Source organism: Acartia tonsa, chromosome 2 (assembly GCF_053477335.1).
Source record: "Acartia tonsa isolate MP-2025a chromosome 2, ASM5347733v1, whole genome shotgun sequence".
Classification (NCBI taxonomy): Eukaryota; Metazoa; Arthropoda; class Copepoda; order Calanoida; family Acartiidae; genus Acartia; species Acartia tonsa.
In genome coordinates this window covers 3362782-3382876 of record NC_137261.1, presented here as the reverse complement: position 1 = coordinate 3382876, position 20095 = coordinate 3362782, and the positions used below count along the sequence as shown (strand labels likewise).

General features: G+C 31.9%; 1 protein-coding gene across 6 annotated transcripts in view; it reads right to left on the bottom strand.

Annotated features, from left to right (window-relative positions):
• GckIII (Germinal centre kinase III) overlaps nt 1–20095 on the bottom strand; it is a 274408-nt gene that overhangs the window by 19260 nt on the left and 235053 nt on the right. For all 6 annotated transcript variants that reach the window (XR_013884727.1, XR_013884729.1, XM_080179469.1 and 3 more), the window contains 3 exons: nt 9081–9176; nt 3391–3519; nt 1426–1506 (listed from right to left, as the gene is read on the bottom strand). Coding sequence is in view for 4 of the 6 variants with exons in the window: in XM_080179469.1 (XP_080035595.1) it covers nt 1426–1506; nt 3391–3519; nt 9081–9176 (306 nt within the window). In the remaining 2 variants the exon portion in view is untranslated. The remainder of the gene's footprint in view (nt 1–1425; nt 1507–3390; nt 3520–9080; nt 9177–20095) is intronic.

Genomic DNA, 20095 nt, shown 5'->3' with positions numbered 1-20095 from the left:
TGGTTGAAACTCAATGTCATAACTAATTGCATCAATATCGCAAAAATTGTAATTTCAATGATTTTTGAAATCCCCTAACCGACTACTATGTACCATGTAAACATTAACATTGCTCAATAGTAATTAGCAGGAAACAAGGATGACAACATCCATAAGTAGCAAAGCACAAAAAATCATGGAATTGTAAACTGATTAAGTGAGTTATAGAGCATATATTCATTTTTCAGAACAAAGAAAAAAATAGATAATATGCAAAAACTCCAGTAAAATCACAAAACCTTAACAAATATCTGTTAAAACATAGCCGACAGACAGACGCACAAAACAAATTATAGAACAGATGCGCACATCTAATAGGAATCTTCGACAAAAACGTCAGCTGTCTCTTTAATAGCAGCCGAGAAAATCAAATTTCCCTCGGAGCATTACGGACTGACGGACGAATGTACAAAGATAATTATAGAGTTGATTCGCTACTAAAAACTGAATGCTAATAATGCGAAGCAACGAAAATTTTCTGTAATAAATAAAAACTTTCTAATAATAATGAGAAATATTTTTGAAAAATAAATGATACAGATTCGAACAATGGGAAATATGAATTATAGACTAGCTTTATTTCATGGCATAAAAAAAACCTAAATGAGACACTTGATTCCTAATTATATCCAACAGTTAGCTCTCTGTAAAACTACACAACACTAAATCTTCATTGCAGCCATATCTCTTATAATTGAGATTAATATTAGCAGGTATTGTCCATAAATTGCTAAATATTTAGCACATTTGGTATTAAAATTGTTGTGATCATGATTATGTGTTAAAGAGAAACCAATTTTTTTTTGTATTTTCCCTAACATGCAGGTATTTAAAGGGATAATACAATGGCCGATATATTGATTTGCATCTCCAATGACAATACCAAAATTTACCCCTTCTGTAGATTACAATTGGTGGTTGAAACGTTTGGAATAAACTAACCAAATAAAAATAAAGTCCCCAAAAGATGTTAAGAAAACGTCATGTGTAATGAACAGCCCAATGTCCCCTCCCTCCCTGCTAACATGACAATAAATGCAGTAATCTATATGATTAAACCAGAAAGCAATGATTAAATTATCCCATGGCCTTTACGGTCAGATAAAGAGACGCTACAATTGGACCATAACATTTGTACACTGTCAAAAAATATCATTTAGAATTTTAAAAAACTATTTGGTATATTAAAAGGTAATCGCATAGTTTAAAAAAACTATTTTAATTATTTCTTAAACTTGAAAGAAGAGACTTATATGTTCTATTGGACAGCCTTTAGTCATAACACGAAAGGCAAAATGAGAACATACAGGAAAGGACATAAAATAGAGAGAAAAGATTTTAAGCTTTATAGAACACTCATTGCGTGATTGAAAGAAAAAAGGTTACCTCTTCTAAGCTGCCTGCCTTCATAAGATCTAAGGCTGAACCCCCGCCAAGGTATTCCATAATAATCCATAATTTGGTTCCCTAAATAAAAGATATTGATAAGGTCGATGTTTTTAAAACTAACTATCACAGTCAATCTGGCAAAGCAATTCTATAACTAACATTATTGGTCTTTTCGTCGGCGCTTCTGTTCCGCTGAAGGGAAATATGATTTTCTCGGCTTATATTTGAGATACAAAGCTAAAATTATTGGTAAAAATTTGTATGACTTGCGCATCAATTCTATATGCTGCTTTGTCCGTCTGTCGGTCTATAATGTCATTTTTTACAGTGAAAATGTGATTATCACTACTACTTCTTAAGATAGAAGGTTTTCAATCCATTTGTATTATATATCCGTGTTTCGCTCTTTATTGTTGTCATCCCTGTCAGACTATTTATTAGAGTATTTGTCCTTGTATATTTGACTGACACAAATCTACTCTTATTCCCTATACATACACTCAGAAAGTCTTATAAAAGCCAGAGCTTATAAAAGTTTTATTGTAATAGCTCTCGCGTGTGAGTAAGGGTTACTACAGGTCTACGTGGATTTTTACTAAAAGATAGAAAAAAAGTGAAGTGTTCAAATATTTTTTCTTATAATGTTTGTTTAAATAATAATTGATTGTCGACCCACATCCCCACCCATAGACGTCCAAGGGGAGGGGTAAAGGGGTGATTACCCCCCTCCCCCAAATGAATTTGGATTTTCAATTTTTACCCCCCAATAAAAAAAGACCTCTATGAAATAAAGATTACCCTTCCCTCAAAATAATTATTTTCAAAATTTTACCCCCCCCCCCCAAATAAAAAAGCTTGGACGCCCCTGTCCCCACCCTTTTAATTAGGGCCGTAATCTTTTTTTTTATAAAAGCGTATATTACAAGACTATATATCTTGATGAAAATAACCCTTACCATAAAGTTATCCAGGGTATTTTTCAACCAAATAAAAAAAATCTTTGAAGAAAATTGCTTCCACTTTGAAAATCTTTTTTGTGTCCAAACTTTTTTTGTTGTTGCTGATGTCAACAGTTTTGAAAGAAAATTTTATTTATAGTAAGTAGTACCTACACCTTTTTACCTAGCAGGGATATTTCACTGGAATATCAAAGGCAAATTCAATGTTTAATACTTGAAGATTAGCTTGTTGTTAATCGTTCCATTCCTTTATCCCTGATGAAATGTGAAAAACTTAGTATTCAGGTATGGTGTTACCTAATATTTCTTTACAAGGAGAGCATCATACAAAGCAACATAACTATATCAAGAAATACAGGAAATAATACTGGGTTTAAGCCTTTATCTTCTAAACCTCAGAACTGCTGCTTTGTCAGATGCTTGAATAACGGATGCTATTAACTATCACATACACATGTACGCTTTCGATTTACCGATCAAGGTCTTGTAATCAAAAAGAGGGCTATTGGATTATATAAAACCAAAGTTTTCTTTCAAAATTTAAATTAGGGCAATTAAAAATTATGAAAATTTACAACCGTATAGACAAAAAGTTTCAAAAGTGAAAACAGTTAAAAAGTTTCGGAATTACACAAGAAAAATTTTCCAATGCACGGATAAAGAATAGGGTAAATCAATAAGTAAGACTTTAATTGCGTGGATTTTGTATGGAAGCAATAACTGTGCATTGCAAAGAACTAAGTATTCATGAAAGGAACAAATCATTCTCACTTAAGTATATCAACATTAACAATGATATTATACAAACAACTAATGACTTGTACACCCGTAATATCTAAATTTAAAATAAGAAGAAAATACACAGATTTTCGTTTTCATTGGCTTGCAAAGAGGGGCGTACTTGGGGGGGGGGGGGTTGTCAACACTCCCTAAAAATAAAAATAAGAAAGGCTTGCGCTTAAAATGAATAAGTGTAATCGTTGGGCGCTTGTGATATATTTACCTTTAAATAGGATCCATAATATTTGGTAACATATGGAGAATCACATTGTGAGAGAACCATAATCTCCTGTTGGATATCTTCAATTTCATCCTCGGCTTCCTCCAGGTCTATTATCTTGATTGCAACCACCTGAACAAGAGTTTCATTAGGACACCTGCCATAACCATGTATTGTAAAGCTTGAAAATGATATAAAGATTAATTATTTATATCAGCAATTCATAGAATTTGATTGCAACTTCCTGAAAAATAAAGTTTAAAAATACTTGTATTTGATTTAGGACACCTGGCAGGAATAGGTGATGGTAAGGTTGTTGATAGTAAAATGATAATAATTTATACAGCAATTCTTGAGTCTTACAGTGCATTAGTAGAGTGGAATTTTGGACACATTAACAAGTTTTAAGCAATATTGAGAATCTAAAGTGTGAAATCTATTGTTGTCTCTATTAAAAAAAAGAGGTATGATGTTTGTCTGTCTGTCTAAACTAAAAGATATTGCAAATATAGGGTCTGATATGCCTTTCTTCCTTAAATCCCTTTCTAAGATTGATTTATTAGTCTATGTATTTTTATAAGCTAAGGAATTTATATCGTACATATACAAGGGTTGTAAATCAGTTACTCAATGAAAATACCCATTCGTTACCTATAAAATTCAAATTGGTCAGTTAAACAATTTAAGGTCTTGGTCAGCTTGAAAAGAGTCAAGGAATGTGGGAGGGGGCGGAATATAAAAACAATATTACAATATTTTTGAGCTAATAATTTTTATACGTACACAATTCCATATATGACATATTTTACTAAAAATATTTTTCAAATTATAATTGGAAATAATATTTTTGCACACTATATTGCACATTAATTGCGTGTGCAAATTAACAGACAAATTTCTAAGGGGAAGATCATAGATAGATGGATTGTTTTATTGATTTTAATTGTTTTTTAAAAGAACACACTGTAACATTTTCTCGTATTCATTCGAATCCGGTGGATAGGAACCGGTTCTCATCCATACGAAAAAACTATGTCTAGCATCGTATTATATACAGCTTTCTACGAATATAGAAATGTACAATCATAAGATTAAAACCAGTTTTTTAGCCCCGAGGTGCCGAATTATATAATTGTACATTCTATATCCGCGGAAAGCCGTTTATAATACGATGCGAGAAATAACTATTCCCATATCTTTCTTTCTATGATGTTACATCATTGTCAAAATCTTAGATAACGTGATATAAGCCCCCCGCCCCCTTTCTGTTTTGGTTCTAGAACAAGTTCCAACTTGTATATTTTTTAATAGAATAACCTTATCCCTTTAAAACGTGGCTGGTGCTGTCAAACACACGTTGAATTGAAATAATAATGGTTGAGAAATCGCTTTCACTTTGAAAGAATCAACAATGAACTGTATTGGTGCGCGGCTATAAATCAATTTTACCCCCTTTACATTCTTTACAATCAAGCAAGGCATAAGGGTGATACAAAAAATTTCATTTTTATAAAATGTATTTTTTGAAACAAAAGGTAATTTACTCGGCTGCTGAAAGAAATAAGCCTCTGATTTTATGTTAAGATTCTCTTCATCAAAAAGAAATTTTCAACATTAGGTAGACACTTTTTCATTTCATCAAAGATTTTATGGCAGTAAAAACATTTCCAACGTATAAAAAGGGCAATTTTAATTTTGATTCCAGATTGGATGTCCTTTTCTTGCAGACATCCCGCAAAAGAGAAACTTACAATTAATTATACAAATTGGTTTTTAACTATTATCTTAAAATATTGCAAAACAATAATAAATCGTTCATAATTCATCTTTATATAAAAGCTAGGATAACAGCAACCATAAAAGCGAAGTTAAGCAAACCAAAAGATAAAACATACTTACAAAAGGAGTGTCAACGAATTTATACAAATAAATCTATCCAAAACTTACTTAGATAAAGTATGCTTAATATGGACATATTCCCATTTAAAGACTTTATAATAGAGATGTTATGCTTATAACACTTTGTCTAATCATCCAAGGAATGAAAATTCCAAAATTAAGTCAATAAATCTAAGCTTATGAAAAGAGCTAAAAGATCATAACCTTTAAAATAGACATGCGGACTTTCTGGTAATAAAAATCCAAAATAAAAAGTGTTTAATTTTTATTTAAAATTTTCATGAACGTCAAGCTACTTAACAACTTCCTTTATTTGTACATTTGTCTGCAATTAGGGAAAGGAGATAGATATTAGTTTTTAGTCATCAATTCTAGAATTATGGACACATAATTTTTCATTATAACAGTTTTCAACATTGGAGCTACTAAAATACACATAAATAATAGCTTCAATTTCTTAGAACAAAGTTTCTATAACTGTTATATAGAGGCTAGTCAAATTGGTGACTTTTCAAATTAAGGATATCTACCTCTTTGCTTTTGTCGATAAATAAATTAAATACTAAACTCTATTATGATATTTAAAATTCTACATTTGGTAGCTTATAATGATTGAGAAGAAGAGAGTGTTGTATGTTATTTTTCTATCTACTTTTTTGTAGATTAGAAAAGAAAGAATTTCCAAAATTTCCAGCCCTAGTATAAAGTACATAAAACAAAAGTGCATAAAATCGATCCACCCTCACCTCCCCTCCATCTTTGCATAAACTTGATGTAGAGAGTCATGAAACATTTAATATTTAATACCTATTTCTTTCTTTACAAGTAAAAGTAATCCTTTTTCTTTTTAATTGTAACGATACTACTTCACAATTATTAGCTGTTGGTATATCAGTGACTCATTGTATAACTATTTCAATTTTATTAAGGAAGCTCAATGAAAACTAATATAGATAACACACAACTTTTTAACATTGTTTGATGTTGATTATTTGGGGTATTTTAACTGTCTACAATATGATTTACGTATGATTTTTATTAAGCTTTCAAATATATGTATGTAGGAAGCTTTATATGGAATGTGGTGCGACTAAAACAATTTTTTGAAGAATGCTAAAAGTGTCCTCATAAGACTTATTCATTCTCTTATGAGTTCATGCTACTGGATATTTTATTCCTTGTTTTCGATTAACAAGGAAAAGATATTTTAAAAAGATTAGGGATGATATCATTTTATAAAATTTAAACCATTATTCTGTTTTTATTTCACATTTTGCGAAGTTCAGCTACTCTATACTCAAGTTTATTTTGTCTAGTCAGTCACAGAGACAGCTTTGGTTATTGATAGTTGTGATCGTCCTTTCAAGTTTGCATTTAGCTTATTAATGTTGTTATTGTTGTAGCCCTGATTCTCTGAAGTTAGGACTCAGCTTATTAATGCTGCGCTTCTATCGAACTTCTTAGTCCTAGTTAGTATCTTTCATCCAAATACAAAAAGTACAAGAATTATAAAATAAAAATCTTTTTATAAAGTTTAGTTTCCAATAAATCTTAACAATACAATATTTTCTCTTAATCTTTTCTTTCTGTCAAGTAAATTGGAACAAGTACAATATCATTCATGAGTAGTGTAGCAATATCAAAACAACAACAATAATTAATATCAAGTAAGAAAATGTTTAGTAAAAGCGTAGCATTCAAAGAGTTTGGACATATCCTAATTGTAGAGTGCTGTGCATCTAAAAATATACCTTTCTATTCTTTTTCATAAGAAAAATCAGTGCTAAAATTATTATTTTCCTATTTGTAGCTAGCAAAAATAAAGGCATTCAATTTGATTTGTTCTGGAGGTTTGATACAAATTGATTTAATTAATTCAGTTGAATGAGAATAGGGCTAGGTTCCCCGCAGGGGATAAGGAGAATTATTTTCAAAAAGCTACTATATGAATGAGTATGTCTGTCAGACAACTTCCAAATTGATACTGTTTTTTTAATCTTAACATATTAACTATATATTGTTATTTTCTTTGTTGGTAAATGATAAAAATTTAATATTGCTGAGCTATTAATGGATATATTTGTCTTGTCCCGTACATTTATTTTGCATTTTTCCTCCCGATATTTAAAACTCAAGATTATAAATCCATAAATTTGATAACGTACTGTATTGCAAAAATCAAATAAATTTAATGGAGGATTGTTCAAATATTAGTGAAACTAAAGGATTATATTTTTTTTCAGTGTATGATTTGATTTTGTGGGGGTTTGTTACAAATTGTATTAATTAATTCGGTGGGGTGTGCATCCACTCCACAAAAAAAGAAAACTATTTTCAAAATAAAAATAGCAATAAATCGAATTTTGCACAGCAAAAAATGAACTTATGTTATAAATCTACTAATATAATAAAAATAAATATTGCTTTCACTCTGCTTTTTGATGTGCTGATATGCAAAAATAGTTCAGGTTTATTAAAGAAAGACATCTGACATTCTCTAGTCATGGTTAGGTATTAAAGAAATCTCCTTTATTATAGGGGGGAGGGGCCGTTCTTCCCATACGTGTATCTATCTCTTCCCAGTGCAGGGCATACAATATTTAAGCACAACACAACACATCCTTCTATTAAATTATCAAGTAAATAAGCGGAATAGTTAGAACATCTAATTTTTGGGGGTGAGTGGGATAGGGGGGGGGGGGGGAGGAGTGGGATATTGAATTTGCTGGTTAATTAAAAACACTAGTGACACAGACTGGTGTATGCTTGCCAATTTTTTCTCAGTCAATTAGGGGTTAAAGGATAGGTTTTCTGCAGCATATATATTTGACATTAATTCATGAATTTCTTGTCTCAGCTTACTAATGATATTGACAAGATTATGGCAGATGTCCTATTTAGCTAGACTCAATAAATGTAGAAAAAAAAAATAATTTAGATATTATGACGACATTTATTAAAATGTTTTAACAAAAGATCTCCTGAACAGCTTGAATAATGATAAATGCTTTTCAGGAGAGTTAATTGTGATTTAAATGAGAGTTAATAATCCCTGTATCCCTGGATGTTGCTAAGGTGAACAGGACAGACATAAAAAAAAAGAGAGAAGTATGTCAGAAGGAATAAGGACAGGGGAGGTGAAATTAGAAACTTGGTCGAATCCTATAAATCACCCAGAGGACCCACCATCCCCCCTCCCTCTTGCTCACTTCCGACAATAGCTCTTGCAAGAAGCTTTAACTCTCCAGGGCTTTACTTAACCTTTTCTAAAAAAATATTAAAGGGAGTTGAGGGTTATATTTTTAGTTCTCCAATATTTTTGAAGGATTTCCAAGAAACTATTTTTTAACTTTCAACAAATATATACGCCACATTATAAACTAGCACTAAGTCATTTAGGATCAAAATATTTAACAACCTGTCAAATAAAATGTTGAAATTGTACTCTAAAAATAAAACTTAAAATAAAGAATTATTAAAATAGAATGATTACTGCTGGTGACAGGTCTTTAACGTTCTAATGTTTAAATTTCTTAGAATTTTCCTCATTATAAATTACTTCATCTTTTATATTATGACAATATTAGAAAATTCCCTAGGTAAGTACAAATAAATTTGATTCAACAGGTTTTTTTTATCAGAAATATATCTTGATTATTGATGGTATGGTAAAACGTCCTTTAAATAACCAACCCTTTGATTGCACGACCTTAATCTAGAAGTCCTAGCTGTGAATTGTAATTAATTGCGCCTGTTTAAGGCCAAGACATTCACCCCAAAAAATGTTAATTTACCTGTTGTGTTCTGTTGTCAATTCCTTTAAAAACTTCTCCAAAAGAACCTTTTCCAATTCTTTCTTGTTTTGTGAACACAACTTCAGGGTCAACTTTCTGAAAAAATAAAAACAACATTAATTATAATCTCTCATAGATCTATCTCTGCATTACCATAACAAGAAAGGGGGGGGTTTTTAATGCAACCATCTCGTAATCAGTGAGCAAATGGCACTTAGAATTCGAATTTCGAGCTGAAATTTTGCATGGGTAATCCTTGGTAGGTCTATTTTCCCTAAATCGAACAAAAAGTTGGAAAAGTAACGGCTGGCGGCTGCAGCTCAGCCGTTTAGCCGTTTTTTGCCTATTTTTAGGGCAAATTCATCATTATTTACGTAGGAATCAACTTTTTAAAACATAGTTTTGGTTTAATTCATATTAAATGAGAGCAATAACCATTTTTTAAATTTCTAGTATCAGCTGCTAAACGGCTAGAACCGGCTGAAAACGGCTGGGAGCGGCCAAGAGTATGAAGAGTAGATAGGGCTTGTGACATGTCTAGGGGTAGGTTTTTATGGGTGCTGAGCTCAAAAATACTACTAAAAATAGTGACGGCCAATCCATATGGCAGCTGGGTAATAGCTGCAGCTCAGCTGCGAGCGGCCAAGAGTAGAATGAGTAGATAGGGCTTGTGACGTGTCTAGGGGTAGGTTTTTATGCCCTATGTACTCATTCTACTCTTGGCCTCTACCAGCTGAGCTTCAGCCGTTACCCAGCTGCCATATGGATGGGCTGCCACTATTTTTGGTACCATTTTTGGGCTCAGCACCCATGAAAACCTACCTCTAGACACGTCACAAGCCCTATCTAATCATTCTACTCTTAGCCGCTCGCAGCTGAGCAGCAGCTATTACTTAACTGCCATAGGGATTGGCCGAAACTATTTTTAGAAGCATTTTTGAGCTCAGCACCCATAAAAATCTAATCCTGGACACGTCATATACCTCATGTACTCATTATACTCTTGGCCTATCTCGTCTGAGCTGCGGCCGTTACCCAGCTGAGCTGCGTCCATTACCCAGCTGCCATATGGATTGGCCGTCACTATTTTTAGTAGTATTTTTGAGCTCAGCACCCATAGAAACCTACCCCTAGACATATCACAAGCCCTATCTACCCTTTATACTCTTGGCGGCTCCCAGCTGTTTTCAGCCGGTTCTAGCTGTTTAGCAGCTGGTACTAAAAATTTTAAAAAATGGTTATTGTTATCATTTAACATGAATTAAACCAGAAATATGTTTTAAAAAGTTGATTCCTACGTAATTAATGATGAATTTGCCCTAAAAATAGGCAAAAAACGGCTAAACAGCTGAGCTGCCAGACGCCAGCCGTTACTTTTCCAACTTTTTGTTCGATTTAGGGAAAATAGACCTACCAAGGATTACTCATGCAAAATTTCAGCTCGAAATTCGAATTCTAAGTGCCATTTGCTCACTGATTACGAGATGGTTGCATTAAAAACCCCCCCCTTATTAAACTTAGATGCGCAGCTAACATATAATTTAGTTGTCCTTGTTCTACTTTAAACTGAATGTTCTATCCATTCATCTATCTATCTATCAATCAATCTGCGTTGTATTTTGAGGTCCATTGAAGTATTTGGAGTCAAATCAATTTGTCAAATATTGAATTGTATGAGATTTAAAATAGACTACAATGTATTGTATCTACAGGAATATAGTAGATACAATGTTTCTAAATTAAAACATCATCTTAAAAAAAACGGATTGATCCTTATAAAAAAGAAGTGGAGTGTTTGAGTGTGTGTGTATTAAAACTACTGGAACGGTAAGGTTATCCTTTTTAAGAAATGTTCATATAAGTGCCAGAACAGTTTTAATCTTTTTTTAAGCAGGTTAGCTAGGTTTCCCCCCACTATAAAATGACCATTGCAACTGAGTGTATGAATCTCACTAACTAAGGGAACAAATTGGATGTCTTTATAGAGAAAGATAATCAACGATTAAAATTAAGCAAGGTTTGTGCGACTGTGAAACTTCAATGCCTAATTCCTAAAATCATGTAGAATGTATAATAAGAATACAATAGGACACATGCATACATATTTTAAATGTTTTGATTTTTACACACATAGGCTTTTGTGTACACATTTTAAATATTGCATATAAGACACGCAGATATATAATCTAACATTAGTTTTATATATTTCTTGAATAAATATAACAGAATTAAAAATAATTAATTTTCTGTATCTTACCTATCTATCAAATATTTAAATTAAGATTTCAATTTTAATCTATTTTTAATAAGAAATTTTGAGAAGGGATAATAATAAATTTTTAGAAATCTACTCTATTAAAAAGATATTAGTAGATAATATATTTTTAGAACATTATTATGTCTAGAAAAGTAAAACAACAATTTTTTACTTATTCAGAAAATGCAATCTTTAAACGACAATTAATTATGTATAATAAGAGATATAAGTTTTCCGGAATTTTAATGTAGGGAGGAGATTTGAAATCTGCATCAAATTTTAAGGATTTTTTATAAAATTCGTTTCTTGTATAATTCTTTATCTAAAAGCGGAAATACAAATTAAGTTAATTAATTTTGGCATTCGTGATTGGTGGATTTAAAAAATCAGCGCTCTGATTGGATGTCGTACATCATTCAACCAATTAGAGCGCAGGTAGTTTAAAATCCACCTATCCTATTGGTCAAAATTAATTAACTTAATATGTATTTCCGCTTTTAGATAAAGAATTATACAAAAAATGAATTTTATAAAAAAATCCTTAAAATTTGATGCAGATTTCAAATCTCCTCCCTACATTAAAATTCCGGAAAACTTATATCTCTTAACATTGTATAATGCAAGTTATACGAGTCTGTTGAATAACAATTAACACAGAACGAATATGGAAGACTGTCCCATTGACATACGGTCATCTCTTACAAACACAAAATTAGAAGTGGGTGAATACACAATAGAGCTTTAGTAAGTAGTAAGGTTTTTTTTAGTTTGAAGCTTAAGCTCGCAATAACTATTGAACCGATTAAGTTATTTTAGGTAAGCTTAACATAGCTTTTCTAGTGGTTTTAGGCCATCTTTTTTTTTCTAGTCCATCTCTGCCTCTTAGAGCCCTTAAAGCCCTTAGAGATTAGAGTCGTATCCGCTAGTTTCATAATACTACTAACCCTGGAGTTTTTTTCTCAGACTACTATAAGTGTTAGGCCATTCGTAAAGGTCATATAATGTTTTAGTACAATTTGCATATGAAATGACTGCACTGAATCCATTTTTTACTTCCAACGGATCTTTAAAATCACGTGGCAAAATATTTATATATTGCCTAATCCTGGTGGTGCTTTTATGTTGGAATAATGATACATGGATCTAACAATGGCCGATAAATTGATGTACATCCCAAATAATGATACACAAATTTACCACATCTGTAGTTAACAATTTGTGGTTAAAACGTTTGTACACTTAACTAATGAACAACCAATCAGAATTCAATAAAAGTTTCCAAATAAGAAAGCGTTTTTATAAACTTTTGGTGACAAGTGTAATAAACAACCCAATGTCTCCTCCCGCACTGGGAATAATAATAACAATATCTGCACGAGTTCATGCCTCACAAAACATCCTAAGAATTTGGGGCATCATCCTTATGATCAATATTGGACCACCTATGAATCCACACCCCAAAATAATTTCTAATTCTGATACTTTGTTATGTTAAGGTAGATTGTGATACAGAGGTGAGTCCAGTAACGACTTAATAAAAAACTTAATTGCTAATACTAAAGATACTCTTTACAAACATTATTCGATCCAAATCTCTAACCAAGAAAGTACAATGTCCAAAGATTTTATCAGAGATGTTTTTAGTCCAAAAAGTGTACAGATTTGATACCAGATATTTTGTAGAGGGGTGGGCCTATGTACAGGCCTGTATAGGCCTGTACGTGTGTGTGTGTGTGAGGGTTGCATAAAAAATCCTGCAAGTTTAGAAACCAGTTTACAAAAAAGGGTGTTCACTCTTCACCTTGCTCTCAGGGAGAAAGGATAAGTCATTAAAAATTAAATTCAAAATCTGTAGGCCTTCAATAGTAATACCATTACGCCAAAATAATGAGAAATCTTACTCTAAAGTAAAGTTGGTATAGCAAAGTATATATTTCATGGATGTTACACCAGATTTTCATGTTTTCTAATAAGAGAAACTTGTAGCTGGGTAAAAGTACGCCCTTTATACCCCATCTCCTTTCCTTTTACTAGATGACCGAACTAACCAATAAATGACAATTTATCCCCTGTCATGATATCAGCGTATATTCTACATCCATTCTACATATTAAGCAATTTACTTATCTCTGAATCCTTGTTTTTACTGTGCAGCTCACGTGCGCAAATAATGCCAAGTAAAAATATTACGCGGAGAAATTTGCGCGGCCCAGGCTTCGCGAATATGACAAGGGAAACAATATTTATTGGGAATATAGCCACGTAACTTAATTGTAAAAAGGATTTGACCTTAAGTTTAATAAAAAGTCTATCCCAAAAGTTAATGAATAAGTTTTAGTGTCACTTTTAATAGCATTTTTTTTAAAGTTGGTCATTAAAAAGTAACATAACCTTTTAACTACCCATTAAGTCAGTTTGTAGAGCAGCTGCGCTCTAAGCAACCTGCCTCGCCCCATTGAAGCTGCAGCCATAACTATTCTTTTCTATTGTAACCAGCTTCTAAACATTATCTTACTGTGAGCGTAATAAGACAAAAATAAGGTGTCAACACAAACATACCATGGGCAAATTTTGCACATATTTGATTGCTTCAGAGAAAATAATAGCTAATTGTTAGAAAAACATTTAACGAGTAAAATTCCTTCATTTTTTGTAATGTTTCCTTTTTTTCCAACAAGGACATCAAAATATTGTACATTAGTTGCCTAACTAAAATACATTTGATTTGCAATATTTTAAAAACACCTGAGGAAGGCAATGTAGGAGTAGTTGAGAAATGCTTTGAAATGCTTTGATATAAGAATGTCTAAACTAAATTGCATAACCACTTAAATACCTCAACCAAAATTATATTCAGATAGAAATAAATCTTTATTTAGTCAAAAGAATGTTGTAAAAAGGGGTGTGGGGGGTTGTGTTTATAGATATCTCGTAATACAATGGAAATGAGGGAGAAAATTTTTTTTCCGAATTGCTTAAAAAGCCCCCAAAATTTGCGTAAATCAAAATTTTGAAGGCCTTTTTCTTGTCTTTTTAGCCACCTTCGTCATTTTTTGGGCAATTTTTGTAGCAAGGTTGTTTTCTTTCTTATTGCTTAAATGCAGCATCCTAGTAAACATACAAAAGTAAAATTACAGTTATAAGTAACATAGCAGCAGTAGTTACCATTACAAAATCAGATTGTATTTGCACTAAATATTAACTGTAAAAAGAGGGGTGTGGAGCTGAAGAAATGAAATCTTGAGATGGGCCTATAAAAGATAAATCTAGAATAATTTGCCTCTTAATACAATACTTTTTTACGAAGATAATTTTACACTAATAATCTCCCTACCTTTCTGCTTTTGGTAACCTATCATTATAAATAGGAGAAGAAATAGGTGCAGATTAATTTAAACATAATTGTCATCTCCCTCCTGCAAGGGATCTGCATCGTCTTAATGGGATGGCCTTTACTGCAAAGCTATATCCATGATAAGTTATTGATATTATGTATTTTAGATATCTATAATACAAAGTAGAATGATGTCTGTCTGTCCGTCCGTCTGTCTGTCTGTCTGTCCGTCTGTCCGTCCCTTAAGATCTCGGTAACCACTGAACCGATTGGATTCTACTCTTCAGGGAATATACCTACTGGTCCTGTGGTGGTTTTAGACTATTTTCTTGGGGGGTAGAACACACCCAACCCCCCAAAAAAACAAAAAAATCCCTCCCATTTTTTTTTGCTGAAGATGTCCTTGGTCCTTATACGAATTTCGCCAAAAAAAAATTTTTATCACCTCCTGGGTCAAAGCCCCTAGAGGCTAGGGGCGAAGCCGCTAGTCAATGTATATATTGAAATGAGATTTAGATTATTTATAAATAAGAGATCAAGATAATTTAATAAATTTTGTAAGCCTAATTTTGTGATAATACCATTAAATTTATTTGATGAAAACTTAAGTAGCCTTAATTGTACCTATAAAAAACTAACTATCCCTATAAAATGCAACTATCTTATTTATGGCATTTTAACCTTTCTTAGCTGATAATGAAAAAACTAGTTAAAATATCGAACCGCTCCCTGACAAAGCAAAAAATATAAAATCAGGGAACAAAGGGAATAGTTATTTATCGCATCGTATTATAGACAGCTCTCCGCAAATATTCAAATATTAAAAAATTTGTAACAGTTTTGTTAACCCCGAATGGCCGAAGTTTTACAAATAGTTTTATTTCAATCCTTAAAATACTCATTTGAAATCATGTATTTTTTTATGGTCAAATTGATGATTACTTAATAAACAAAGAAATATATATTTTTTTTTAAATAATTGAACCAAGTTAAAATAAATTGTTGATAGGTAACTCTTTGTTAAATTAGAAAAGCGCATGAGATAAAAAGCAACATTATCCCTTGCATCCGTGGGCAAATTCGTGCATTTAAGCCAATCAGGCCGATTTAGCAAATTGTCCACAAGATAAAGAGGTGGTATTATCATTTAAATAATGCTAAACGATTTGCCATCCCCCCACCATTTATCAGGAACAAAGGAATAAGTCATTGAAATAATAGTTATTTATCGCAACGTATTATAGACAGCTTTTCGCAGATTTCAAAATGGAAAATTATAAAATTAAAAACAGTTTTATTAAACCCGAGGGACCAAAATGGTATTAATATTATAATTTTATTTTATCATTAATGGAAAATTGTCTGTAATACGATGCTATACCTGGCTACATATTATTTTCTGGTTGAGGGTTGAGATGATACCTATAAATGCAATTTTTAGTATGATTTAATATAAAAAGAGTTGTATATAAAATTTACCAATCCCTCTATACTTGGGAGGATTTTGCATTGAACTCAATACTCTAACAGCCGAAGGATTTGTTCTAGTTTCACTTTTAGTGCGCAACTTTGGTATAGTTATTGCCTTTAAACATTTCTAGATTTATAAGAGTTTAGCGTTTGAGAATCTAGTCTAAAAGTATTATTATTATAAGAAAGTTAAGTAATGAATAAGAAGTTGCTTTAAAAGAAAACCTGGGGCATTTAAAACAAAAAAATAAACATTCTAAAAATAAAGTATTTTTAATATATCCAGGCTAATTCTCATTTTTGTCCTTGTTAAAAAAATTAACTTTCCTAAAGTCTAAAACCAAAATCTTAATTTCTATCCAAATTTCCCTATTTAGGATAAAAAAAAACTTTGTTGAATAAAGTTTACGAAACTGCATTTTGAAGGATTCTCTTGGATGCATTACTTCAAAAGATCTTAAGATGTTTTCAATTAAGAATTCTAACTTTTTTCATCAAGATCAAATGAGGTACAGGGATAGGTCAATCCAAGTTAAATTGATCTTCCTTTCTGTTAATGTAAATATTATGTCTTTAGTGACTTCTGGAGAGATATTGAAACATTATCAAAGAATAAATTAAAGGATAGTTGTTAACTATATATCTCATTGACTTATTCCTTTATGTCTAAAAATGAAATGTTGGGGGGGGGGGGGGAGTATTTCTTTTCTTTCATCTGCTTAAACTTAAATATAGTTAATTAACAGTTTCATTAATGTAAAAATTATTTTGAAATTGTGTAAATAGTAGTTTTCATTGATCATTTAATTTAAACCTAAAAACGTAAAAAAGGAATAGTTAAAATGATATGAAGTTTGATAATAAATTACCTAGGCCCCTTTCATTTTGAAAACTCATGGTAGAAAATAATTATTTTTTATCTAATTTCTATCCTTCAGCCCTGGTTGCATCAAATGTTGAATAATTTAAAGCCTTAGGTCAGTTAATTAACAAGATTAATTTACCAAAAACTAAAGAGAGAGAGTGCATTTAATATGAAAGCATTAAATCAAAAAATGGTTTCGAATGTGAAAAGGTATTAAAAAAACAAAATTAATTGTTATTCCTTTACAGACCAATTAACTATAAGACCAAGATTATATATTAGCTGCGCTATTATTAAGATACATGCTACAATTTTCTTATTATGCAAAGGCTTAATAAAAGCAATACCTATATGGCCTACCAGTAAGCACAATGTATAGGGACAGGTATTAAACTATTTTAAACTGAAGAAATCATTTCATGTTCACCAACTTTTGCATTCCCATTAAGGGTTTCATAATTACCACACCAAAATAATACTACATATTCGCAGGAAGATTTAGTAAATGAATAAGATAGGGGGGTTGGTTAATGATTAAACTGAATAATATATAAGGTGACAGTTGGTGCAATTTTGTTGATTTTATAACACGAGGCAAGAGCGGAAGTGAATTCATACCTTCCTCAGGCATCCTGCATATTGCTTAACCCTTAACGGTCGGGGGGGGGGGGGGGCGTTGAACGCCCCCCCCCCCATCCGGTTTTTTCTATTTCATTTTCTGTGTGTGAAAGATAAAGAGCCCAAACTGCTTGACTTTTTAAGTATGGGTATGACACATAACTGAGAGTTGGAATTTTTTTAATATCTCCATCCTGGCGGGCACAGGATGCCAGCAAACCTGGCAGGGTCATCCAGGTAAAGAACAAAAATTTGTTTTTGATTTAAACAAAGCATTTTATCTCACCAAAATACTAAAATATCCTCTAGTAGTACATCCTCATATTAAATACAGGTGTTCAAGTCAATTTCAGGTTCCAGGTATGATCCTGCAGGTCCTGATCCTCCAGGTCTCCAGAAATCTTTAAAATGCTCCTGTGGCCGCAATTTTTGACTTAGAGACTTCAAATTTTAAACTTAAGCTTTTCTTACATGTCTACATAATGTAATAAAATTTCATAAAGATCCGCCGCCGTTTTCCCGCCGACCGCCGACTGCGGCGGCTGGCAGCTGCCAAGTACAGCTGCGGCCGCTGAAACTTATGTTTTGATATTTCAAATATAAAATTTAAATAAAATAAACATTTTCTGCAAAAAAAATTTCTTCTAGCTTTAAAAATAAAAAAATTACAGCTGTTTGAAATTTTTAAGTAAAAAAGGACCTAAAAACAAAGGTTGTTAAATAAAAGGGTGAAGGAAGCGGAAATTGACCTTGACTTACTTAAGGTCGGAAATTCACCATAACACAGGGGACTTGCAAATTTAGCCCTCTAGCTCTAATAGGAACTGAGACAATGAGTGGGGGCGTTGAACGCCCCTCCCCCCCGACTAATTAAGGTGCGGCAAGGGGCCCGACTGTTAAGGGTTAAATAGGAAAACTAATACTATGTCCATTGTCATATTCCTGTATCCAAATTTTTAAAGGAAAACTATCCGTGTAAATGTGTGTAAACAGTCTAAATATCTGGGCAATAATAATTATTCCATGCACATCTTTACCATAAATACTACAGAATTCCAAGTTTTATACCTGGATAATTTCTTATTAATCCTGGATTCCAAGTTTTTAACCTGGATAATTTCTCATTAATATTAGATTCCAAGTTTTCTACCTGGATAATTTCTTATTAATCCTGGATTCCAAGTTTTATACCTGGATAATTTCTTATCAATCCTGGATTCCAAGTTTAATACCTGGATAATTTCTTATTAATCATGGATTCCAAGTTTTCTACCTGGATAATTTCTTATTAATCCTGGATTCCAAGTTTTCTATCAGGATAATTTCTTATTAATCCTGGATTCCAAGTTTGCTAATGGATAATTTCTTATTAATTTCTAAATTCCAAGTTTTCTACCTGGATAATTTCTTATTAATCATAGATTCCAAGTTTTTTACCTGGATAATTTCTTATTGATCCTGGATTTAAAGTTTTATACCTGGATAATTTCTTATTAATACAGGATTGCTTTTACTGTTGCTATCGATCTATTGGGGGAAGGAACAGGCATTGACAATATTACTTCTTTTCTATAACTTTCTTAAAGGTTATACAATATGGGTTCTACAAAAAAATCCAAGATGAACTAAATGTAAAATATGTTTGCTTACTGCGCCAAACAGCAACTATTCCAGACACTTGCCAGCAATCAGTCACAACTTTAGAAGCGCAGCTACTCTTTAATCACATATTACTATCGGAATTGTTTCATTCCTTATTTATTGGCCCTTGTGTAGCATTAACTTAATTCTACACAACGGCCAATAAAATAAGAATGGATATAGAATATGCGTGGATATTATGACAAGGAATAAATTGCCGTAAATTTAGGTTGGTAACATGGTGCATTATTGGTCAGTTCGTGCATCCAGTAAGAAGGAAGTGGATAGGGTACAGGGGGTAGATGAGGGGATCGTTATTTTAGCCTGCTACAAGTTTCACTTTATTAGAGTACATGATGATCTGGTGTAAGATCCAAGCAATAAAAAAGCTATTCTTATAAGATGGTAAAATATTATCAAACAATGTTCAAAATTGGTATGAAAATATACCCGCATTAGTAAAATAAAGTCTCAAATATTTAAATCCTGTAAATTGCGTTGAATTGTTGCACTATCTTTCAGGAATAAAGGATAATCGATATAAAAGACATTTAGCTATTTTAATCTTTTTATATCATATAATGTTTGTATTATATCAAAAAGAGTTGATTTTCTCTCAGTAGAAATAACTGTTTATTAAATTGAAGAAAAAAAAGAAATCCTCAACAATTCTGTCTTTTAAAATGCATTTAAAGATAGGTATCAACTGCTTCTAAATATTTATCTGTACTTATTTAGAGGGAAAGCCTAAGTACTACCTCCCTGAAAACAATGCGAAAACTTACATAAACGCTAAAGTTTGCAAAGAAAATTATCTAACTAAGTCGCAG